The sequence below is a fragment of the Pseudophryne corroboree genome, chromosome 10, assembly GCF_028390025.1.
Source record: "Pseudophryne corroboree isolate aPseCor3 chromosome 10, aPseCor3.hap2, whole genome shotgun sequence".
Classification (NCBI taxonomy): Eukaryota; Metazoa; Chordata; class Amphibia; order Anura; family Myobatrachidae; genus Pseudophryne; species Pseudophryne corroboree.
Genome location: NC_086453.1, coordinates 363,092,485 through 363,118,045, shown reverse-complemented (window position 1 = coordinate 363,118,045; position 25,561 = coordinate 363,092,485). Strand labels below are relative to the sequence as shown.

Sequence of the window (25,561 nt, the reverse complement as noted above, 5' to 3'; positions counted from 1 at the left end):
TCATCCCCCTCACCAGCTGGCCCAGGTCTCTGCCAGTACCCTCGTACAAGCCTGTGCCCAGGTAATGAGTTTCTAAATCTGTTTTTGAAGTGCTACAATGCAGCGGCAACACTTTGTTTCCATGCCAAGTTCTGCTTCACATACAGACTCATTTGCACACAGATATACAAGTGTTACATATCATATTAATCAGCACAGTCTCCTGGTACAGGCTAGGTGCATTGCATTGTAATAGACACTAGCAGAGGGAACTGGTAACTCACACACGCCAGGCATCAGTGATGTATAAGTGTGTATGTTTCCTAAGAGTTTACATTATGGCACATTATGGACACTTCTGAGATGTGTAAATGTATGTGTGTATATGCAGGAAAAGTGTCTCCAGTTACTGGAAATGCTGATCAAAGAAGTACTTACATACCTCATACATTACAGTGAAGCAGCAACAGGTGTGTTGTGAGGAAGTGGCTTACCTGTATCTAGGGATGTGCGGGTTCTCACTTGTTTAGGATAACCAATAATATAAATCTGGATAAATCCAAACTTGAAATAAATTTGGCAAAAAAAAGAGTAAATCTGAACCCGCACATCTCTACCTGTAACAGGACATTACAGAATGATGTATAGTAGAGTACTGTAGATGCTACATATTACAGTATATTACACTCTGTAATCACTGGGATCTTTCCCTGCAGGTCACATTAAGGGAGACCTTTTGATTGACATCAGTACTGGATCCATTATTCATCATCTATATACAGCCAGTAGATATTTCAAAGAGATCCTTGTGCTGAAGTGCTCTGAGCAATGTATTATGGAGCTGAACAAATGGATTAACACACGTACCGGAGCGTTTGATTGGTCTCACATAATGCCATATATTAAATGCACAGAAGGAAACAGGTAAGAAAACATATCTCCCAAAACATTTAGTGTAAACACAGTGTCATCATACAGGCGTTCCCAATCTTTTTCAGGGAGTGTGTCTGATGTCAGCTCTGGCCCTAATCAGCCTGATTCAATTGCACCGGAAGAGTAAGTCCTGGGCTGCGCAGAGACGGCACACACAGAATTTTAGCAGCTCGGCGTACACATAGTATCACACACTTGCACAGCATAAATACACTCTCCCTTGTAGGCGGCGACAATCTGAATGCAGGACAGCAAAAAATGCAGCCCAGTGATCAAATCTGAGTGACCTCCATGTTCTCCTGTTATATGTATTTCACCAGACTTAGCCAATATTACTAAACCCATTACTGTTTAACTCTTTCATTAGAAATAAACAACTTGCCCAAATCCCCGGGTTTCAATTTCATTCATCCCTAAATCCATATGGATTCTTCTTCTATTCTCTCCTGAAGGAGAGCAATAGGTAAAAATAAAAAAACCCTTTACTGAGGGACATGAAGTTGCTCTTTGCAGAATATAAACATGAATTCATTAAAAGGAGCCTTATAGTACATACCCGTCGTGAGTCTGGCTGCAGTATGGGAAACCATTATCTTGGCTGTTTGTTATTGACCTCTTGTGGTCTAAGAATGACCATATTATTAAGTCAGATCAATTAAAGTACTGGCATCTACTTTTATAGGTGTTATACAGCCAGTGGTGGGCTGGGATGGGGGTCATGGTGCCATCTGCAGGCTTAGCTCCTAGGCCAACTGCAGCCACACTCTGCTTGCACATAGCCAGCTGTGGGAGGCAGGAAATAGGTAGGTAGAGAGAATGTTTCCTGCCTGGCCGCTCTGCACTATAACACAATAAGAGTAGGTGTGCAGGGCAGCTCCGTCTCCCTGAGCTCCTCTATCACTGACAGGTGTGACTATGCATGTGTATCGGGCTGCTGTGTACCACTGCTGGGGAGCTTGCCATCATCGAACAAGAAGAGCTGAGCAGTCACAGGAGACTAGGAAAAAGTAGAGCAGGTAAATTTGTTTGTGCTGCTGAGGAGTGGTTATTGGAGGAAAAAGGGAGATTGCTGTGGACTGGGTGGGGGGAGAGAGAGTGCTGTGGGGAGGACACTGAGCCCTGAGTAGGGGGTTTATGTATTATGGTTGTTGAATCAGGGTAGTGCATTGAAGGGAGATGCTGTGAGGTGGACATTGAAAGGGTTAGGGAGTAATGTGAGATGGACATTGTAGGGGGGTGCTGTGTGGGGTGGATAGTGAAGGGGGAGTTCTGTGATAGATGGACAGAAAAATAGGGAGGGGTACTTTGACGTGCGCATTGAAGGAGGGTGACTGCCAGGTGGTGTGCATTGGAGGGGCAGGGGGGCTGTAAGGTAGTTATAAAAGTTGGGGAGTGCTTGGGAAGGACAGTGAAGGCTCCGATGGGAGTGGTGAGGTGGATTTGAGGGGCCAGGGTGCTGTGGGGTGGCTGTTAGAAGGGGCTGGGGAAGGGGGGTGCTGTAAAGTGGATAGTAGAGGAAAGGTGAGGGCTGTTAGGTGAACTTTGAAAGGGACAAGGGTGACACATGGTAGACAGTGAAGGAGAAAGTGAATGCTGTAAGGGGACAGTGAGGGTGTCTCTGAGGAGAACGCTGAGTACTGTTGTTGGTACAGCGAGACCAGTGTGTGATGTGCACAGGGGCATAAGGAGGGCGGTTCCAGTGGAGCACAAGCTGCAGGTGCTGAAACCTCCAGTGGGTGCCGATGGGTCCTGGAGCTGCAGGGAGCATGGTCAGCAGAGCAGCGGGTCCCAGAGCTGCACGGAGCATGGTCAGTGGAGTAGCTGGACCCGGAGCAGCAGGAAGCGTGGTCAGCGGAGCGGCAGATCCTGGGGCTGCAGGAAGGGCAAGCAGCAGAGTGTCAGGTCCCGTGAATTGTGTAGCAGCAGGTCCCGAAGCTGCATGGAGGGTGAGACACACACACTCTTACTATCTCCTGGCTAGTGTATATGGGGCTACCTGGCATAGAGTATACATGGGGCTACCTTACACAAAGTGCATGTGGGGCTACCTGGTGTAGAGTGTATATGGGGCTACCTGGCGTAGAGTGTACATGGGGCTACCTGGCATAGAGTGTACATGGGGTTACCTGGTGTAGAGTGTACATGGGGCTACAGTTCAAAGAGTGTACATGGGGCTACCTGGTGTAGAGTGTACATGGGGTTACCTGGTGTAGAGTGTACATGGGGCTACCGTTCAAAGAGTGTACATGGGGCTACCTGGTTTAGAGTGTACATGGGGCTACCTGGCATAAAGTGTACATGGGGCTACCTGGCATAGAGTGTACATGGGGCTACCTTTCATAGAGTGTACATGGGGCTACCTGGCATAAAGTGTATGTTGGGTTACATGGCGTAGAGTGTACATGGAGCTACCTGGAATTTAGTGTATATGGGGCTACTTGGTGTAGAGTGTATATGGTGCTGCCTGGCATAATGTGTATATAGCTCTTCCTTGCTTAATGTGTATATGGGGAAGGTGAGGGGACTGGGAGTTGAGGAAGGTGATGGAGCTAGGGGCTGAGGAAGGTGATGGAGATGGAGGATGAGTAAGGTGAAGGGCTGAGGAAGATGATGGAGGCTGAAGATTGGGCTGTGGCAGAGAAAGATGGTGGTCTGGGAACTTAGGATGGTGATGGGTCTGTGGGCTGAAGAAGGTGAAGGGGGCTGTAGCTGAAGATAGTGATGGGGATGTGTTTATGTGTAATTGGGGGGGGTGCCATGGCACGAGCTTGCTCCGTGTGCAATGGCTACATGCTACACCTCTGCAGTCAGTGAGTGAACTGTGGGGGAGGGGTCAGTGGGTGAGATATGAGGTCAGTGAGTACTGCAAGGGGCTCAATGTTATAAGGAAGGAACTGACTGAGACCGAGAGGTATAGAGGGGGTAATGAGAGACATGGGGAAAATTGAGGATATATGCAGGGAGAACTAAGGTGCCTATTTATTACCATCTGCATCCTTGGGTGCGGATGTCATGCGATAAAATCACCCAAACTTGCACTGCGATAATTGATTACATCGCTTGTGAGCAAGCTCTGTCCCTGCGATGACACTCCGCAGCATCATCGGGGTATTTTTCATAAAAATACCCCGATGTTCTGCTGCGCATGTGCTGCCCCCACCAACAGGGGGAGAAAAAGCTGGGCAAGTGACTGCCTATCACTGTGCTGCCCTGTGATCTCACCAGCCTCAGCTGGCAAAATTATCACAGCGCACACTGCAGTATTTTTCCACATTTTTTTTTTTTTTGTAAATTTGGCCACATCACATTTTCCATTATAAGTATGGGGAATGTGATGTGGGTTACTAAAAAAAAGGTGAATTAAAGGATTTGGAGTAGTTTTTCATGAAAACTTTTTGAAATGTCCTTTAATACATTCAGGTGATACTAAAATAATGTGAAAGGGTGTGAAAACAGAAAACAGTCCTTTTCACATTATTTAAGTAAAAATAATGTTAATAAATGGACCTCTAAATGAGGCAGCTATGGAGGGGACAGTCAGGAAAATATGTGGCACCCCACCAAAAGATCACTTTCCCTTTTCATATTCACTGTGGAATGTCTTATTTGTACTCATATATTTGTCTTATGTGTTGTTGTGGTTTATTTATTTATTATAATCTACAAATGCATAGAGTGACCCTCGTACATTGGTGACAGTGGACAGAGTGTGCAATGCTCAAAGTACAGATGCATCCTCCGTTATCTTGGCTGTTTCTGCACCTAGATGGAGTTTAGTCATGCCTAGGTGATAGCTTAGGTTGCTGAGTTTAATCACAGACAGGCGCGTTGAGGAACGAGCATGCAAAACAACATCTCCACCACTTTGTGGCTAATGCTCCACTAATCCAGTACTTTAGTTTGAATAGTGGTGGATTGATCTACAGTAAAAGCTCTGGCAAATGATCAGTGATGACTGTAATGTTAGTATACAGTACTGTACTGCATAGTGTACACACAGATGATGACCAATGGTCAGACGGAGAGATTAAAATAAATAAATTGTTTCTACAGACACAAACGAAAGTGTTAAAACGCTTGTGTATGCAGACTCAACTAATGTGTGAAAGGAATAATGTAGCTCATTGATTTCTAAGTATGTACAGTGCACTAAATATCGTGTTTTATAATATGAGCGTCCGAGTCCACTAACAGCAAAAACAAACACCAATGGGAAGGAATTGCTGCTTGCATTACTTTTACACATGAAATTGTGTAACTTCCATGCAGTGATGTGGTTGAGCAAGCGGTGAAGGCTCCCGGCTACCACGCTGAGAGTCCCAGGTTCGATTACCAAAGTGCCAATATATATATTTTTTTCCCCTGACATTCACTTTATTAATTTGTTTTCTTTCTTTGTAATACATTCAAAGGAAGGGGAAACAAAGGTTTCACATAAATCAGAGTAAATCTGCAGGAGCGACTCATTTTGCTAGCTAAAATATACAGCGGTAATGAGCAAAGGTAGAAATACAGTACCAGTCAATATAAATTAGTGTATTCTGACTAGAGATGAGTGAGTTCGGCTCGTCGAGATCCGAAACCCCCCGAACTTCACCTATTTTACACGGGTACGAGGCAGCCTCGGATCTTCCTGCCTTGCTCGGTTAACCCGAACGCGGCCGAACGTCATCACCGCGCTGTCGGATTCTCACGAGATTCGTATTCTATATAAAGAGACGCACATCACCGCCATTTTCACTTGTGCATCGGAGATTGAACTTTAGGACATGGCTACGTTCTCTGCCTGAAAAGTTCCATATCTGTGCTCAGTGTGCTGCAAATATCTGTGCTCAGTGTGCTGCAAATATCTGTGCTCAGTGTGCTGCAAATATCTACGTTCTCTGCCTGAAAAGATCCATATCTGTGCTCAGTGTGTGTTAGGGTCTCCTGCCCTGTGCTGCCACATCGTCATGGCAACCGGGAGACAAGTGCTAGCGGAGTGGCCTGAGCGCAGCTGATACTCCGGTTCGGGTCTTTTGCTGTGCAGTGGTTACAGGCTTTGTGAACGGCAGGGGATCCGGTGCTGGTTTTTGTGCTCACAGTCTCTGAGGTCTGAGTGGGGCGTGGACAGCACCTGCTATATAAGGCCTCTTCTCAGGTTAAGCAGATGCTGCTGAATCTTTGTTGGTTAGTCAGTTCCTGAAAGTTAGCCAGTACTGTGTAGCTTTGTATTTGTTTGTTGCTTACTGCAAATAGGCCTTGGGATTTGGTACTACACTCTGCCAATCCAGACCTAGCAGTAAGACTGGAGTCAGTTGTTTAACTTGCTGGGGTTCTTTTGCTACTCTGTGAACTTAGCAAGTTTGCGGCTGTATTCTCAGACTTGCCTGCCAAAATCCTTTCTTACTGTGCAAGGTGTTCTGGTGTCAGTTTAGTGGCAGTAAGCTGAACCAGTGCACTGCAAGTGAGGACTAGGATTGTGGAGACTCTCCTTGAGTCTATTATTCCATCTCTGACCAAGGAGTTTACTGCCACACCCGTTGGTAACCCTTTAGGGTTTTGCTGTTGCCCTTAGCAACAGCATTTCGGGTTCTCTACGTATTAAAACACAACATCTTGCTTCTTTCCATCTGAGCACTCCTAATACTAGGGAGACACCCAGTTTCTTAGCCTCTGGGCTTCTCTGTTCACTTTGTGTTTATTTTGTTACCCTATCACCTTCTGTGTACGTAATGTCATATTCCCCAGTCTGTCTGTGAGTTCATTTGTTTTGCATTCCTCTCCGTTCAGAGACCAGTACATTCCTGCAGGCACTGGTGTGCATAACAGTGTGCTGCAAATATCTGTGCTCAGTGTGCTGCAAATATCTGTGCTCAGTGTGCTGCAAATATCTACGTTCTCTGCCTGAAAAGCTCCATATCTGTGCTCAGTGTGCTGCAAATATCTGCGCTCAGTGTGCTGCAAATATCTGTGCTCAGTGTGCTGCAAATATCTACGTTCTCTGCCTGATAAGCTCCCTATCTGTGCTCAGTGTGCTGCATTTTGGTGACCAACCGTATATAGTTATACAGTACAGTAGGCCATTGCTGTATCTTGTAGCTCTGTGTCACTGTAAGTATCCATTCCTTATCTGTGTTGCAATTTTGTGAGCAGTATATAGTAGTACAGTGCAGCATTTTGGTGACCAACAGTATATAGTTGTACAGTACAGTAGGCCATTGCTATTGATATAATAATATTACTGGCATATAATTCCACACATTAAAATAGGAGAACAAAAATGTGGATGGTGAAATAGGGAAATATCAAGATCCACTTCCACCTAGTGCTGATGCTGCTGCCACTAGTCATGGCAGAGATGGTTCAATGGCATCAACGTCATCTGCCAAGGTCGATGCCCAATGTCATAGTAGAGAGCATGTAAAATAAAAAAAACTAAATTTCAGTAAAATGACCCAAAAATCAAAATTAAAAGCGTCTGAGTAGAAGCGTAAACTTGCCAATATGCCATTTATGACACAGAGTGGCAAGGAACGGCTGAGGCCCTGGCCTATGTTCATGGCTAGTGGTTCAGCTTCACATGAGGATGGAAGCACTCATCCTCCCGCTAAAAAACAGAAAAGAGTTAAGATGGCAAAAGCACTGCAAAGAACTGTGCGTTCTTCTAAATCACAAATCCCCAAGGAGAGTCCAATTGTGTCGGTTGTGATGCCTGACATTCCCAACACTGGACGGGAAGAGGTGGCTCCTTCCACCATTTTCACGCCCCCCTGGAAGTGCTGGAAGGAGCACCCACAGTTCAGTTCCTGATAGTCAAATTGAATATGTCACTGTTGAAGTACACCAGGATGAGGATATGGGTGTTGCTGGCGCTGAGGAGGAAATTGACAAGGAAGATTATGATGGTGAGGTGGTTTGTTTAAGTCAGGCACCCGGGGAGACACCTGTTGTCCGTGGAATGAATAAGGCCATTGACATGCCTGGTCAAAATACCCCCAAAAAATCACCTCTTCTGTGTGGAATTATTTCAACAGAAATGCGGACAACTGGTGTCAAGCTGTGTGTTGCCTTTGTCAAGCTGTAATAAGTAGGGGTAAGGACGTTAACCACCTAGGAACATCCTCCCTTATACATCACCTTGAGCCAGTGCCGTAACTAGGCATTTTAGCGCTGTGTGCAAGAAACGACAGTGGCGCCCCCCCCCCATGTAAGATAGAGCCAGAGCGCGCCGTAGGCGCTCAAAAAATTTCTAGGGGTGTGGCTTCACGGGGAAGGGGATTAGCCACAAAATAATAGCAATTCATACTACGGTGCACAGTAGTCTACATTATTCAAATTACGCTGCACAGTAGCGCCACTACACCAGGTAGAGCCCCTTTTATACATTACAGCAGACAGTGTCCCCCTTTTTACACATTGCGGCAGCCAGTCCCCCATTTTACACATTGCGGCAGATAGACCCTTTTTTTACACATTGCGGCAGCCAGTCCCCCTTTTTACACATTGCGGCAGCCAGTCTCCCTTTTTACACATTGCGGCAGCCAGGCCCCCTTTTTACACATTGCGGCAGATAGACCCTTTTTTTACACATTGCGGCAGCCAGTCCCCCTTTTTACACATTGCGGCAGATAGACCCTTTTTTTACACATTGCGGCAGCCAGTCCTCTTTTTTACACATTGCGGCAGATAGACCATTTTTTTACACATTGCGGCAGCCAGTCCCCCTTTTTACACATTGCGGCAGATAGACCCTTTTTACACATTGCGGCAGCCAGTCCCCCTTTTTACACATTACGGCAGCCAGTCCCCCTTTTTACACATTGCGGCAGCCAGTCCCATTTTACACATTGCGGCAGCCAGGACCCCATTTTACACATTGCGGCAGCCAGTCCCCATTTTTTACACATTGCGGCAGCCAGTCCCCCTTTTTTACACATTGCGGCAGTCAGTCCCATTTTTTACACATTGCGGCAGCCATCCCCCTTTTTTACACATTGCGGCAGCCAGTCCCATTTTTTACACATTGCGGCAGCCATCCCTTTTTTACACATTGCGGCAGCCAGTCCCATTTTTTACACATTGCGGCAGCCATCCCTTTTTTACACATTGCGGCAGCCAGTCCCATTTTTTACACATTGCGGCAGGCGGTGTCCGAGAGAGAGACAGAGAGAGAGAGAGAGACAGAGAGAGAGACAGAGAGAGAGACAGAGAGAGAGACAGAGAGAGAGAGGGGGGGAATTTACTTACCTTCTCCCCGCTGACAGGCTCCTCGTGCTGCTCCCTCGGTGGTGGCAGTGAGATGAGAAGGAGGAGGAGGAGGGAGGGGGAGCAGGGAGCCGCAGCAGCGCTATGTTATTGGTAGTAAGCGTCGCTGCAGCATCCCCCTCTCCTTCTGTATTGGCTGCTCCCCCTCCCTCCTCCTTCTCCGCTGCCTCCGGCGCTGAGCGCGGCGCACAGCGCAGAGACTTAGAGGCGGCATGTAATGAGTCAATTTGACTCATTACATGCCGCTGGCCGTGCGCCCCCAGGGCAACTGCGCTGTGTGCCAAGCCCCCTTGGCACACACGTAGTTACGGCTCTGCCTTGAGCACATTCATCGGAAGTCATTGACAAATTAAAAAACTTTGGGTTACAGCGGAAGCAGTCCACTGACAACTAAATCCCTTCTTCCTCTTGTACCCAAGCTCACAGTGCAAACCCCAAAACTAACTCCCTCAGTGTCAATTTCCTCCTTAGACAGGAACACCAATAGTCCTGCAGGCCATGTCACTGGCAAGTCTGACGAGTCTTCTCCTGACTGGGATTCCTCCGATGGATCCTTCAGTGTAACGCCTACTGCTGCTGGTATTGCTGTTGTTGCTGCTGGAAGTCGATCATCATCCCAGAGGGAAAGTCGGAAGACCACTTGTACTACTTCCAGTAAGCAATTGACTGTCCAACAGTCCTTTGTGAGGAAGATGAAATATCACAGCAGTCATCCTGTTGCAAAGTGGAAACTCAGGCCTTGGCAGCTGTGTTGGTGTTAGACATGCGTCTGGTATCCAGCGTTAGTTCACAGGGACTTAGAGAATTTATTGAGGTAGTGTGTCCCCGATACCAAATACCATCTAGGTTCCACTTCTCTAGGCAGGCGATACCGAGAATGTACACAGACGTCAGAAAAAGACTCACCAGTGTCCTAAAAAATGCAGTTGTACTCAATGTCCACTTAACCACGGACAAGTGGAGCAGGGCAGACTCAGGACTATATGACAGTGATAGCCCACTGGGAAGATGTATTGCTTCCCGCAGCAAGAACAGAAGCGGCGGCACCAGTAGCAACATCTCGCAAATGCCAACTCGTTCCTAGGCAGGCTACGCTTTGTATCACCGCTTTCCATAAGAGGCACTCAGCTGACAACCTCTTACGGAAACTGAGTAACATCATCGCTGATTGGCTTACCCCAATTGGACTCTCCTGGAGATTTGTTACATCGAACAATGCCACCAATATTGTGCATGCATTACATGTGGGCAAATTCCAGCACGTCCCATGTTTTGCACATACATTGAATTTGGTGGTGCAGATTTTTTTTAATAAAGACAGGGGCGTGCAAGAGATGCTGTTGGTGGCCCGAAGAATTGCGGGCCACTTTCGGTATTCAGCCACCGCGTGCTGAAGACTGGAGCACCAGCAAACACTCCTAAACCTGCCCCGCCATTATCTGAAGCGATAGGTGTTAACGAGGTGGAATTCAACCCTCTATATGCTTCAGAGGATGGAGGAGCAGCAAAAGGCCATTCACGCCTATACATCTGCTTATGATATAGGCAAAGGAGGGGGAATGCACCTGACTCAAGCGCAGTGGAGAATGATTTCAATGTCGTGCAAGGTTCTGCAACCCTTTGAACTTGCCACATGTAAAGTCAGTTCAGACACTGCCAGCCTGAGTCAGATCATTCCCCTCATCAGGCTTTTGCAGAAGCAGCTGGAGAGATTGAAAGAGGAGCTAAAATGGAGTGATTCCGCTAGGCATGTGGGACTTGTGGATGGAGCCCTTCATTCGCTTAACCAGGATTCACGGGTGGTCAATATGTTGAAACCAGAGCGCTAAATGTTGGCCACCGTGCTCGATCCTAGGTTTAAAGCCTACGCTGTATCTTTTTTCCGGCAGACACAAGTCTGCAGAGGTTCAAAGACCTGCTGGTGAGACAATTGTCAACTCAAGCGGAACGTGACCCATCAACAGCTCCGCCTTCATATACTCCCGCAACTGGGGCTGCAAGGAAAAGGCTAAGAATTCCAAACCCACTCGCTGGCGGTGATGCAGGGCAGTCTGGAGTGAGTGCTGACATCTGGTCTGGACTGAAGGACCTGTCAACGATTACTGACATGTCGTCTACTGTCACAGCATATGATTCTGTCACCATTGAAAGAATGGTGGAGGATTTTATGAGTGACTGCATCCAAGTAGGCATGTCAGACAGTCCGTACGTATACTGGCAGGAAAAAGAGGCAATTTGGAGGCCCTTGCACAAACTGGCTTTATTTTACCTAAGTTGATCCCCCCCCCACCCCCAAAGTGAGTACTCCAAAAGAGTGTTTAGTGCAGCCGGTCACCTTGTCAGTGATCGGTGTACGAGGATATTTCCACAAAATGTGGAGTAGATGATGTTCATTAAAGTGAATTATAATCAATTCCTCTGTGGAGACATTCACCATCAATTGCCTCCAGAAAGTACACAGGGACCTGAGATCTTGGATTCCAGTGGGGATAAATTAATAATCTGTGAAGAGGGGGATGTACACAGTGAAAGGGATGAGGAATCGGAGGATGATGATGAGGTGGACATCTTGCCTCTGTAGAATCAGTTTGTGCAAGGATAGATTGATTGCATCTTTTTTTGGTGGGGGCCCAAACCAACCAGTCATTTCAGCCACAGTCATGTGGCAGACCCTGTGGCTGAAATGATGGGTTTGTTAAAGTGTGCATGTCCTGTTTATACAACATAAGGGTGCGTGGGAGGGCCCAAGGACAATACCATCTTGCACCTTTTTTAAGTGCCATCCTGTCTGACACTGCAGTGCCACTCCTAGATGGGCCAGGTGTTTGTGCCGCCCACTTAGGTCGCTTAGCTTAGTCATCCAGCGACCTCGGTGCAAATTTTAGGACTAAAAATAATATTGTGAGGTGTGAGGTGTTCAGACTGGAAATGACTGGAAATTATGGTTATTGAGGTTAATAATACTATAGGATCAAAATTACCCCCAAATTCTATGATTTAAACGGGTTCCCGTCTGAAGATCGACAGTATCTAGGTCGACAATGTTTAGGTCGACCACTATATGTCGACAGTCACTAGGTCGACATGGATGGAAGGTCGACAGGGTTTCTAGGTCGACTTGTGCTAGGTCGACAGGCAGTGGCGGTTCTTGCCACGGGCAAGCGGTACTTTTGCCCGGGGCGCTGCCTTCCGGAGGGCGCCTTCCAGAGGGCGGCTCACCAGGGCAAGATTTGCCGCTGTGCCCCCCGCAGTGCCCTGCAGTGCCAGCCCCGCTTTGAAGGGAACCAGACGCGTAGCGTCTAGTTTCCCTTCATTGAGAGGACTTTAGTTGTGCGGTGCGCGATGACGTCATCGCGCAACGCACAGCAAAGGTCATCTCCATGAAGGGAAACTAGACGCTACGGTCTAGTTTCCCTTCATGTAGAGGACCTTTGCTGTGCGATGCGCGATGACATCATCGCGCACCACACAGCATAGTGGCACAGACACTAGGGGTCATAATTGACCTCTAGGGGGAAATTTACTAAGATTCGTAATTTCCAGAATCATGTCCAAGTTCAATCACGAATGACATCGACAGTGTAAAATTGCAACTTTTTGAATTGATTACGACTAATTTACTAAGCTGTCGTATTCGTATTTTTCGTTTCTTCCGATGTCGATGTCATTCGTGCTTTTCTGCTGTAGATTGCGGCCGCGTTTGCTGTTTCGCGGCCGCGTTTATGGGTTTTTTTACGACTGCGTCACATGTCTGTTACGGCAGTGATTTAGAAATTGCTGCCGCGTTTTTAGTCCTAAGTTTCGTTTTCGTCACGCGGCCGTGATTGGTTGTATTCGTGAAGGAGGAGTGTCTGTGCATATTACTATAAAACCGCCCCAAACACACCGCACCTCGTGGGTTTAGCTAGTGGAGAGGAGAGAGGAAGGTGTATTTGGAGTTGGTGAGTTTGGTGGAGTTTTTGGTGGATTTGGAGAGGAGTTTGGTGATTGTTGAGTGCTGTACTGTGTGTGTAAGTAGTCTTGTCATATTTGTAGTATTGTTTTTTCACAGTTTGTCTACTTTTTTGTCCTTGATTTTTTTTTACAGTCTTTTGTCATTGTTTGTGAGTGAGTGAGTGAGTGAGTGAGCGTGTGTGTTGGCTGTGTGGTGTGTAGTAGTAGGAGTAGTGGAGGAGTGTGTTTTGTGTTTTGATTTTTCAGTGTTTTTTGTTGTTTGTCATGTCAGACTCAGAGGTCAGTGTGGTGGCGGAGGTTAGTGAGGTGGAGGCTGGTAGTGAGGTGGAGGCTGGTAGTGAGGTGGAGGCTGTTAGTGAGGTGGAGGGGGGTAGTGAGAGGGAGGAGGTTAGTGAGGAGGAGGAGGAGGGGGTGCCTGTTGCTGTATTTTCCAGTGATAGTGATGGTGTTGTGGCTCCGCAGCCACGCACCACTACCAAGACTGGCAGGAATATAAAGTTCAGCTATGCTGAAAACATGGCTTTGGTGCGTGAGCTGATGAAGCACCATCGCCAATTGTTTGGTCAGGATGCTGGCAAGGTGTCCTCCCGCAGGAAGTCTGTCCTGTGGGGGCAAGTAATACTTGCCGTGAATAGTGAGGGTGTGGTGAGGCGGACTGAGGACACGTGCCGCAAGAGGTTTTATGATATTAAGCGGCGTGTCAAGGCCAAGATGGCCAAAGAGGCCAAATCTGCAAGAAAAACCGGAGGTGGCCCCCCTTTCCGGGCCACCTATCGGGACTGGGAGGAGCCTGTGCGGGCATTGATTCCTGCCGAAGTGGTGTCTGCTACTCATGTCCGGGATTCGGACCGACCCACGCAGGATGGTAAGTTTGATGTGTTATATTTTTATTTAAATGTCCTCTAAATGTTGTAAATGTCATTTTTAAAGGGTAAAGGATGCATAAATTGTGTTTCACATATTGCAGGCCTATGCACCCTTAAGGTGTGTTTGTGTTTAGAATGTGCTTTTTTCACCTTGCATTGGCTGTTTGGTAAATTTAATATTGCGCAAAAACATGTGCAATGGCTTTTTAATTTTTAAAAAAAAAAATTTTTTTTTTGGACGATATTGCTTGGACATCTGTGTTGTCTGCTTATTTTAAAAAGATTTTTGTATTTATTTACTTCTGAAAAACGGTGCAATTATTTCAACATTAAATTTGAGAAACATTTGCAAGTAGTCAATCTCTGCAATATCTGAGGCATAATTCTAAAATGTAACAGATTTATTGTGTGCAACATCATGTACATTTGGATATACACCACAAAATAATGATGCTTGAAGCTCTTAATCAGAAATTATTTGTTTATCCAATACATAATAGATGGTTACAGTACAATAAGGCTTTGCAGGGGTTTTTTTTACACAAAGCATGGTAATAATGTTTGGTACACTTTTTCAACAGTCCCACAGACCAGCCGGCCAGACAGGCCTCAGACAAGTCAGGATGAGGCTGGGATTGCAGGTAAGACTTCAGTGTAGTCACATATTCTGCAAACACATAGAAGTACAAAATATTAATGTTTATATTTTCACATAGGTTCTGCTTCTGGAAGCCGACCTCCTGTAAGGCGCCCATCACAGGGCTTGGGCCACTTACTCAGGAGGCCAAGTAAGACACGGCGTCTTGGCTCGGAATCTGCGGCTCCATCATCCCCACCCAGGCGACGACTTTCGGCAGTGTCACCCCAGCCACCACTGGCACTATTGGCGAGTTCGCAGAGTGATGAGCCCCGATCCCCTCAGTTATCTGGTGAGTAAAAACAGAATTTAAACACATAGGCAATAATATACACAGTACAGTTAATATGTTGTTAGTTGGTTTTGAGATTACATGTTTTCCAGAACAAGCAATGTGATGTTACGTCTTCAATTGCTAAAGGTGTAAAAAAAAATTTTGATAAGGTCTTAGTGGATGTTCTCGCCAACATCATTTTGAATAAATATCAGAATTTTTTAAAAATTTGCCCCACACACGTGCACATTTAAATAAAATAACAATAAAATTCCAAAAAAAACAAACCATCCACAACATTATAGTGTTCACACATCTCCCCTGTCCAGTATGTAGATGGCTTACTTGCTCCGCTCCTCTGGACTATCCAGGTAAGTAGTCTATATCGTGGTCAGGGGAGGGAATCTAACAGTGTAATGCTGTGGAGGGGAGTTAGTTAGGTGAGGATTATGCAAATCTGTCTATGTGGCCGCCTGTGTTGGTATATATGTTTTTGAGCATAAAAAACATTATAAGTTTATAAAATCAACGCCAAAAAGATAAAAAATGGAGTATTATGAATGTAGTAATGTGTAGAAGTAGCCTTGCTAAAAATTTACAAATAAACATTGCATGTTGGCCACCCCATACAGAGCCCAGCTTGATGGCCGACGTGGACCAGCAGGGACAAGACCAACAGGCAACCATCACACTGCAACTTACACCTGTTGACCCAAGCCAGCCAATACAGCTGCAGGATATCCCCCAAGCCTCCATCAGTCCACAACTGGCACAAGCTCCGCCCCCAAGCCAAATACCAGATGATTTTTGGGCCAGTTGGACAAGCCAACAGGCCCAAAGCAATGCCAGCCTGACCGCACATACACAACACCTTGCCAGTCTGCCCCATCATCTACCGCGTATTAGTCGCAACTCGGGCAGACTGATTGTACAAGTAGGGCGAATGGCAACCTCAATGGAGCAAATAAGGGCTGACAACAGCCAAATGCTTGCTCATTTATCGCGCATCATAGATGAGCAACAGCGCCATCAGCAGGCACTCGTTCAGCTCATTCAGCACAACCAAGTGGTGAATGAGTCGTTATCCAGGATTGTAGCCAGCCACACTGCAACCAACACTCAGCTGATTGCAAGCCTTAATAATTTGAGCAGCAATATTTCATTGATGGGAGCTCACCAAGTAACCTCCAGCTCGGGGACAACGACCCCTATCCAAACGCTAGTAACCTCCCCTGTTCGGCGTTCCTCCAGAGCACGTGCCAGTGAGCCAGCACAAAGCTCATCACCCAGCACACACAAGCGGAAAAAATAACCCCAATGTGATTGGCAAAATAAAAATTTGTATTTGACAAACACACAACTTCCTGTGTCCGTCTCAAACATTGTCGAAGCAGCTCTGTATGTATGTATGTTTTTCATGGGTAATGACTGAAAATGTATTTTTAGCATAAACTAAGTACAATGGACACACCACTATAAACTACAAACAGTAAGTAACAAAACACACAATAGAAAGTAGTGCAAAGTGTTTAGTCAAGGATAATTACAGCCTACTAAAACTGACCTGAAAAATAGCGCAGGATCACTTCTTGCCGTACCTGCCTCCCTACATATGTACTCACACTGTCACCAGATGGGTCTAACTCCTCTGCTTGCCGACTGCTTTCTCCCTCATCATGTGCCAGATGTTGGGTTAAACACAGATTATGGAGAAAACAGCAGCAGAACACAATTCTAGTCACCTTTGAGGGACTATACAACAAAAGGCCAGCAGATTTATCCAGACACCGAAACCGTGACTTCAGCACACCAAAACATCTTTCTATCACATTCCGCGTAGCCTTATGTGCATGATTGTAACTGTGTTCAGCAGGAGAATCAGGTTGGGACAATGGAGTATGGAGCCAAGAGTAGCAGCCGTAACCCCCATCACCTGAAAAACAGATATAGTCCACATTAGTACATATGTTAGATTATTCTTTCACCTAATCATAACTCGAGTTTGTGGATAAAAGACATACACACAAAACATTTTAAACATACCCAACAGCCAGCCATCAGGCATTTGTCCGGCCTCAAATTTATCGAAGAGCGATGACTGACTGAGGATGAAGGAGTCATGGCAGCCACCAGGGTAACCTGCAACAACACTCATAATTTTTAAGTTTGCATCACAGACCACCTGGACATTAGTTGATTGGGACAGATGTCTATTAGTATATATATATATTGGCGGCCCTTAGGTGATCTCAGCTGAACGTGTGTGCAATCTATGGCCCCCAGCACATTGGGCATGCCAGCAAGCTCATAGAAAGCTACCCTGACAGCACTCCACTCCGACTCCTCGGTAGGGAAGCAGATTGAGGCATTAATGTGTGGCTCCAACACATCCAAAACCTGAGTGGACATTAAAGAAGCTAAGGTGAGTGTCATGTTAGGTATTCTCTACAATACTGTGTTGTTTGAACTTACAGAAGCAACACTTAGACATAACCGCCTATGTATTTTTAGACTCACCTGCATCAAATATCTGGAAAAGGTGGGCTGTGAGATACCAATGACGTCGCCTGCCACAGCCTGGAAGCTCCCAGTAGCCATAAAGTGTAACACAGCCAGGAGTTTGTGTAGGCCTGAGACAGAGCGAGAGCGTGCTGTCTCAGGGTCTATGCCCAGTTTGACAAGGTCATACAGGTGGAAAATGTTGTTTCTATTTAGGCGGAACATCTGTATGACCCTATCATCGGACAATGCATTTAAGTTTAAACGCCCTCTAAAAAAACGAGGCTGGCGCAGCCTCCGCGGTACCTGGACAACCTGTTGACCATGTTCACTTACCTGGGCCTGATTCCTGGAAGCCTCATGGAGCAGTCTAAGGTATCCCACAGCAAACAAAAAATCATTGCCACACACCACAGCCGCCATTTCAGAGTGAGAGAAGTTCAAAATGTGCCTGGAACACTTTTATAGGGCCAAACATTCAGGTGTGAGTAATGGATAATTGAGTACACATGTAAACACGCTTTTCAAATGCTGGCGCGTTTTTTTTTAGGAAAAAATTATGATTTGTAATTTTTCGCGGCCGCGAATGCATTTTCACGGCAGCAATTACAATTACGAATGGTTAGTAAATGACCGAGATTCATATCTAAACAGGCGTAATTTGACCGATGGTGTATTCATTCGTAATTTTTTACTTGGACTTGCAAAAAATTACGAATGCCCTCATCTCTGCCGTGATTAGTGTTTAGTAAATTACCGAGATGACACTTTGAAGAAAAAACGGCATCTCGGTCAAAATCGGGAGCTTAGTAAATTTCCCCCCTAGTGTCTATGCTGTTCTATGGGAGAGACGTAATAACGTCTCTCCCATAGATCTAAGAGAGGAGAAGAGCGGCGCCGGCGGCGGATGGGGGTCTTCAGCGGTCTGGATCAGGAACGGGGACGGTAAGTATACTTTTTTTAATATTTTTTTTATTTCAGCGCCGTGACCACGCCCCAATTTGAAGCCACGCCCCCACATTTTGCCCGGGGCGCCACAAGACTAAGAACCGGCCCTGTCGACAGGTCTAAAGGTCGACATGAGTTTTTCACATTTTTTTCTTTTTTTAAATTTTTTCATACTTAACGATCCACGTGGACTACGATTGGAACGGTAAAGTGTGCCGAGCGAAGCGGTAGCGGAGTGAAGGCACCATGCCCGAAGCATGGCGAGCGAAGCGAGCCATGCGAGGGGACACGGTGCACTAATTTGGGTACCCGGTCACTCTACGAAGAAAACGACACCAAAAATAAATAAATCCACATGTCGACCTTTAGACCTGTCGACCTAGCACATGTCGACCTAGAAACCCTGTCGACCTTCCATTCATGTCGACCTAGTGACTGTCGACCTATAGTGGTCGACCTAAACATTGTCGACCTAGATACTGTCGATTTGATGAACCACACCCGATTTAAACTGTTTTTGAGAGTTTTTTTTTTTTAAAACACCCGAATCCAAAACAAACCCGAATCCGACAAAAAAAATTCAGGGAGGTTTTGCCAAAACGTGTCTGATTTCAAAACATGGCCATGGAACCGAATCCAAAACCAATACACAAATCCCGAAAAATTTCCGGTGCACATCTCTAATTCTGATGCAACTAACTGTTCGGGCAACACAGTACTGTAAATCGTCGGCGTTAGAGAATCTGTGTTGAACTTTATACAACTCAGTAATTTACTAAGAATTTGTATTCTCAGTCACTGCCGACAATAGCCAAACACTGCAGAGAAAGCCTAGAATTCATAAAAAAGGAGCTTTCAAATAGACCTGCTTTTTGCTGGCGTGTTCAGATAGTCATGCACGGATCAGTGAGATCTGTGCATGTTTCTCTGTGGAAAAGGGTCAGAAATAGTTAAAAAAAATGCGTGGGGTACCACCTTCTAAGCATGACTAGCCTCGTGCTCTTTGAGCCAGTACTGGTAGGTTAAATACCGGGGAAAAATTGAGTGGGGTCCCCCTGTATTTTAGACAACCAACAGCAGGCTCTAGGGCCAGCCCTGGTTCCAAAAATATTTGGGACAAAAGACGTAGGTGTCCCCCATATTTTTAAAACCAGCACCAGGCTCCACTAGCCGAGAAGATAATGCCACAGCCGGGGACACATTTATGTAGGTCCTTGCGGACATGGCATTACCCCCCCAACTAGTCACCTCTGGTTGGGATACCCTGGGGGGGTGAGGACCCCTTAAATCGAGGCTTCCCCCCTTAAGGCACCCAAGGGACAGGGGTGAAGACAGAGGCTGTCCCCCTATCCTTGGGTGATGGATAGGGGGCTAATAGCCTTTTTGGATTTAAAAATATAAAATAGTTTTTTGTTTTAGATCTACAAGTCCCAGCAAGCCTCCCCCACTTGCTGGTACTTGGAGGACCACAAGTGCCAGTATGCGGATAAATAACGGGCATGCTGGTACCTGTATTTCTACAACAAAAGAAATACCCAAATAAAAACAAGACACACACACACCATGACAGTACAATTTTATTAAAACACACTTACACACTCATACATACTTACCTACATCTCATGCCGGGCAATCTCATCCCCTTCTCAATGTTGAATCCAAATGGTTACCTGTAAATCCAAAATTCCAATATACTCACCTATTATCCAGTGATGATCGGTCCTCTTCGACCCAGAAGTAATCCACGGCATTGTCAAAAAAAACCCTGAAAGCCCGATCCACACCACTAAAGGGGTTCCATGTTTACAAATGGAACCCCTTTCCCCGAATGCCGTGATCCCCCATGACTCATGTCACTGAAGATCCCAGCAGCCAATCAGGGAGCACCACATCATGGCGCTCTCCTGATTGGCTGTGCATTACTAGCCTGTCAATCAGGCGGAGCGCAGCGGCTAGAATGGAGATTAGTGCATCTTCATTCTGGCCTATGATGGGAACTTTGTGGTCTGTGGCTAACCGCAAGGTTAATTGGGGTGACTCTTGTGGGTGACCCCAATTAACTTTGCAGATAGCCGCAGAAGGCATTGTTCCCATAACAGGCTAGAATGGATCTGCGCTAAACTCTTTTCTAGCTGGAGCAATCAGCCTGATTGACAGGGCAGAAGCGCACAGCCAATCAGGAGAGCGCCATGATGTGGTGCTCCCTGATTAGCTGATGGGATCTCCAGTGACAGCAGTCATGGGGGGTCCCGGCATTCGTGAAAGAGGGTTTCATGTGTACATATGGAACCCCTTTAGTTGCGTGGAGCGCAATTTCATTTTTTTTAATCTACCCTTTAGATTATTATAAGACCGAAGAGGACCGAACAAACTTCACTGTATGGTTCATACGTATAATTTTATTCCTTACAAGTACCCCATGGATTCTACTGGACAAGTGGACGTGATTCTTGGCGTGATATGTAGGTAAGTATGTATGAGTGTGTATGTGTGTTTGAATAAAATCGTACTTTTAAGGTGTGTGTGTTTTGTTTTTATTTGGGTATATTTTTGTTGTATAACTACAGGTACCAGTGGGCCCATTCTTTTCCCGCATGATGGTACTTGTGGTTCTCCAAGTTCCAGCTTGCGGGGGAGGCTTGCTGGAACTTGTAGTTCATTGACAAAAAAACTATATTTTATTTTACACAAACAAAGGCTAGGGGTGGGGGGGACAGCCTTGGGCTTCACCCCTGGTCCCTGGGTGCCTGAAGGGGGGACCCCTTGATTTAAAGGGTCCCCACTCCTCCAGGGAACCCTGGCCAGGGGTGACTAGTTGGGGAGGTAATGCCACGGCCGCAGGGCCCAGTATAAAAGTGTTCCGGCTGTGGCATTATCTCTCTGGCTAGTGGAGCCCGGTGCTGGTTTTAAAATTACAGGGGACCCCTACATCTTTTGTACCCCATGTTTTTAGAAACAGTACCGGACGCAGAGCCCGGTGCTGGTTGTAAAAATATGGGGAAACCCCTGTGCACTTTTCCACCTGTATTTTAGCAACCATGGCCGGATCAAAGAGCCTGAGGCTGGTTTTGCTTAGGAAGGGGGACCCTATGAATTTTTTTTCACACTTTTAACTGGTTTAACTCTTTTCATACTGTACACAATGAAGCCCTGCACAGATCTCACTGATGTCCAGCATAACACAATGATGGGGGATGGGTGTAGGAGGAGACGTTGGAAAATACCGTGTTTTGTTATATGAGCGCCCGAGTCCCCTAACAGCATAAACAAACATCAAAATGGGCTTAAAGCTTTATATTTCCAGTTCTGAGGGTCCAATCGACTCAGAATCAGGTTGCTATGGAATTAGAGCTGATTAGCTACAGGATGATACCAACACCAAGTTTCTGTGACCCCAAAAGGCTCATGGCAAGCGTTGTAACCCATGGTTGGACTGAATTAATGAGCCCATTATAGTCTATGGGAAAATGGGTCCATTTTGCATACTAATATCTCTGGTTCTGGGTGTCACATAGACTCAGCACTAGTACCATACAAAAGAGAAGACCAACCACTAGTTTATGTGACACTACAAAGGGAAACGGCAAGCAACTCTGTGTCGTGTCCCCTCCAGTTGTCCGCCCAGCTTGCACGGGATGCAGGGTTTCTGGCTATATAGAAAATACTGTAGTGTTATCTTTCTAAGTTCAATGGAGAGAGATAAAAGCTCCTGCCTAAGTTCCTGGATGCCAAATCACCGTGCTTAGTATCTCTATACAGTGTTTTCAATTAGAGTTCTAAATAGCACGAACAGCTTGTAACTTACAGCGGCAAGTATAATCTTTCTAAGTTTAATGGAGAAAGATAAAAGCTCCTCCCTAAGTTCCTTGAGGCCAAATTACCGTGCTAAGCATTTCTGTACAGTATTTTCTATTAGAGTACTAAATAGCACAAACAGCTTGTAAGGTACAGCGGCAAGTGTAATCTTTCTAATATAATGGAGAGAGATAAAAGCTTCTCCTTAAGTTCCTGGATGCCAAATCACTATCCTTAGTATCTCTGTACGGTATTTTCTACTAGAGTACTAAATAACATAAACAGCTTGTAACGTACTCTGCTGTAATGGTTACAGTGTCAAGTATTATCTTTATAAGTATAATGCAGAGAGATTAAAGCTCCTCCCTAAGTTCCTGGATGCCAAATCACCATCCTTAGTATCTTTGTAACATTATTTTCTATTAGAGTACTAAATAGCATGAACAGCTTGTAACATACAGCGGCAAGTGTAATATATCTAAGTATAATGGAGAGAGATAAAAGCTCCTCCCTAATTTCCTGGAAGCCAAATCCCTGTGCTTCACATTTCTGTACAGTATATTCTATTTGAGCACTAAACACAACGAACAGCTTGTAACGTACTCTGCTTTAACAGTTACAGCAGCAAGTGTAATCCTTCTAAGTATAATGGAGAGAGATAAAAGCTCCTCCCTAAGTTCCTGAATGCCAAATCACTGTGCTTAGCATTTCTGTACAGTATTTTCTATTCGAGTACTAAATAGCACGAACAGCTTTTAACATACTCTGCTGTAATGGCTACAGTGCCAAGTGAAATCTTTATAAGTATAATGGGGAGAGATAAAAGCTCCTCCACAAGCTTCTGGATGCCAAATTTCTGTGCTTAGCATTTCTGTACAGTATTTTCTATCTATCCAGAAACCCTGCATCCCGTGCAACCTGGGCGGACAATTGGATTGGACCCGACACACGGTTGCTTGCCATTTCCCTTTCCAGTGTCACATACTGTAAACTAGAGATGAGCGCCTGAAATTTTTCGGGTTTTGTGTTTTGGTTTTGGGTTCGGTTCCGCGGCCGTGTTTTGGGTTCGAACGCGTTTTGGCAAAACCTCACCGAATTATTTTTGTCGGATTCGGGTGTGTTTTGGATTCGGGTGTTTTTTTCCAAAAACACTAAAAAACAGCTTAAATCATAGAATTTGGGGGTCATTTTGATCCCAAAGTATTATTAACCTCAAAAACCATAATTTACACTCATTTTCAGTCTATTCTGAATACCTCACACCTCACAATATTATTTTTAGTCCTAAAATTTGCACCGAGGTCGCTGTGTGAGTAAGATAAGCGACCCTAGTGGCCGACACAAACACCGGGCCCATCTAGGAGTGGCACTGCAGTGTCACGCAGGATGTCCCTTCCAAAAAACCCTCCCCAAACAGCACATGACGCAAAGAAAAAAAGAGGCGCAATGAGGTAGCTGTGTGAGTAAGATTAGCGACCCTAGTGGCCGACACAAACACCGGGCCCATCTAGGAGTGGCACTGCAGTGTCACGCAGGATGGCCCTTCCAAAAAACCCTCCCCAAACAGCACATGACGCAAAGAAAAAAAGAGGCGCAATGAGGTAGCTGACTGTGTGAGTAAGATTAGCGACCCTAGTGGCCGACACAAACACCGGGCACATCTAGGAGTGGCACTGCAGTGTCACGCAGGATGTCCCTTCCAAAAAACCCTCCCCAAACAGCACATGACGCAAAGAAAAAAAGAGGCGCAATGAGGTAGCTGTGTGAGTAAGATTAGCGACCCTAGTGGCCGACACAAACACCGGGCCCATCTAGGAGTGGCACTGCAGTGTCACGCAGGATGTCCCTTCCAAAAAACCCTCCCCAATCAGCACATGATGCAAAGAAAAAGAAAAGAAAAAAGAGGTGCAAGATGGAATTATCCTTGGGCCCTCCCACCCACCCTTATGTTGTATAAACAAAACAGGACATGCACACTTTAACCAACCCATCATTTCAGTGACAGGGTCTGCCACACGACTGTGACTGATATGACGGGTTGGTTTGGACCCCCCCCAAAAAAGAAGCAATTAATCTCTCCTTGCACAAACTGGCTCTACAGAGGCAAGATGTCCACCTCATCTTCACCCTCCGATATATCACCGTGTACATCCCCCTCCTCACAGATTATCAATTCGTCCCCACTGGAATCCACCATCTCAGCTCCCTGTGTACTTTGTGGAGGAGATTGCTGCTGGTCAATGTCTCCGCGGAGGAATTGATTATAATTCATTTTAATGAACATCATCTTCTCCACATTTTCTGGATGTAACCTCGTACGCCGATTGCTGACAAGGTGAGCGGCGGCACTAAACACTCTTTCGGAGTACACACTTGTGGGAGGGCAACTTAGGTAGAATAAAGCCAGTTTGTGCAAGGGCCTCCAAATTGCCTCTTTTTCCTGCCAGTATAAGTACGGACTGTGTGACGTGCCTACTTGGATGCGGTCACTCATATAATCCTCCACCATTCTATCAATGTTGAGAGAATCATATGCAGTGACAGTAGACGACATGTCCGTAATCGTTGTCAGGTCCTTCAGTCCGGACCAGATGTCAGCATCAGCAGTCGCTCCAGACTGCCCTGCATCACCGCCAGTGGGTGGGCTCGGAATTCTGAGCCTTTTCCTCGCACCCCCAGTTGCGGGAGAATGTGAAGGAGGAGATGTTGACAGGTCGCGTTCCGCTTGACTTGACAATTTTGTCACCAGCAGGTCTTTCAACCCCAGCAGACCTGTGTCTGCCGGAAAGAGAGATCCAAGGTAGGCTTTAAATCTAGGATCGAGCACGGTGGCCAAAATGTAGTGCTCTGATTTCAACAGATTGACCACCCGTGAATCCTTGTTAAGCGAATTAAGGGCTGCATCCACAAGTCCCACATGCCTAGCGGAATCGCTCCGTGTTAGCTCCTTCTTCAATGCCTCCAGCTTCTTCTGCAAAAGCCTGATGAGGGGAATGACCTGACTCAGGCTGGCAGTGTCTGAACTGACTTCACGTGTGGCAAGTTCAAAGGGCATCAGAACCTTGCACAACGTTGAAATCATTCTCCACTGCACTTGAGACAGGTGCATTCCATCTCCTATATCGTGCTCAATTGTATAGGCTTGAATGGCCTTTTGCTGCTCCTCCAACCTCTGAAGCATATAGAGGGTTGAATTCCACCTCGTTACCACTTCTTGCTTCAGATGATGGCAGGGCAGGTTCAGTAGTTTTTGGTGGTGCTCCAGTCTTCTGTACGTGGTGCCTGTACGCCGAAAGTGTCCCGCAATTTTTCTGGCCACCGACAGCATCTCTTGCACGCCCCTGTCGTTTTTTAAAAAATTCTGCACCACCAAATTCAAGGTATGTGCAAAACATGGGACGTGCTGGAATTTGCCCATATTTAATGCAC

The 25,561-nt window shown here is 46.0% G+C and overlaps 2 protein-coding genes across 2 annotated transcripts in view; both read left to right on the top strand.

The window, feature by feature from the left end:
* Nucleotides 1-25,561, top strand: part of LOC134966734 (nicotinamide N-methyltransferase-like) — a 112,563-nt gene that overhangs the window by 9,101 nt on the left and 77,901 nt on the right. Inside the window, exon 2 of the mRNA XM_063943715.1 lies at nucleotides 696-903. Coding sequence (XP_063799785.1) covers nucleotides 696-903 — 208 coding nt within the window. The remainder of the gene's footprint in view (nucleotides 1-695; nucleotides 904-25,561) is intronic.
* On the top strand, nucleotides 14,484-16,202 carry LOC134966735 (uncharacterized). Its single transcript, XM_063943716.1, has 3 exons — nucleotides 14,484-14,620; nucleotides 14,696-14,908; nucleotides 15,523-16,202. Exon 3 carries the CDS (start codon nucleotides 15,534-15,536, stop codon nucleotides 16,200-16,202), a length of 669 nt encoding a protein of 222 aa, XP_063799786.1. The 5' UTR covers nucleotides 14,484-14,620; nucleotides 14,696-14,908; nucleotides 15,523-15,533.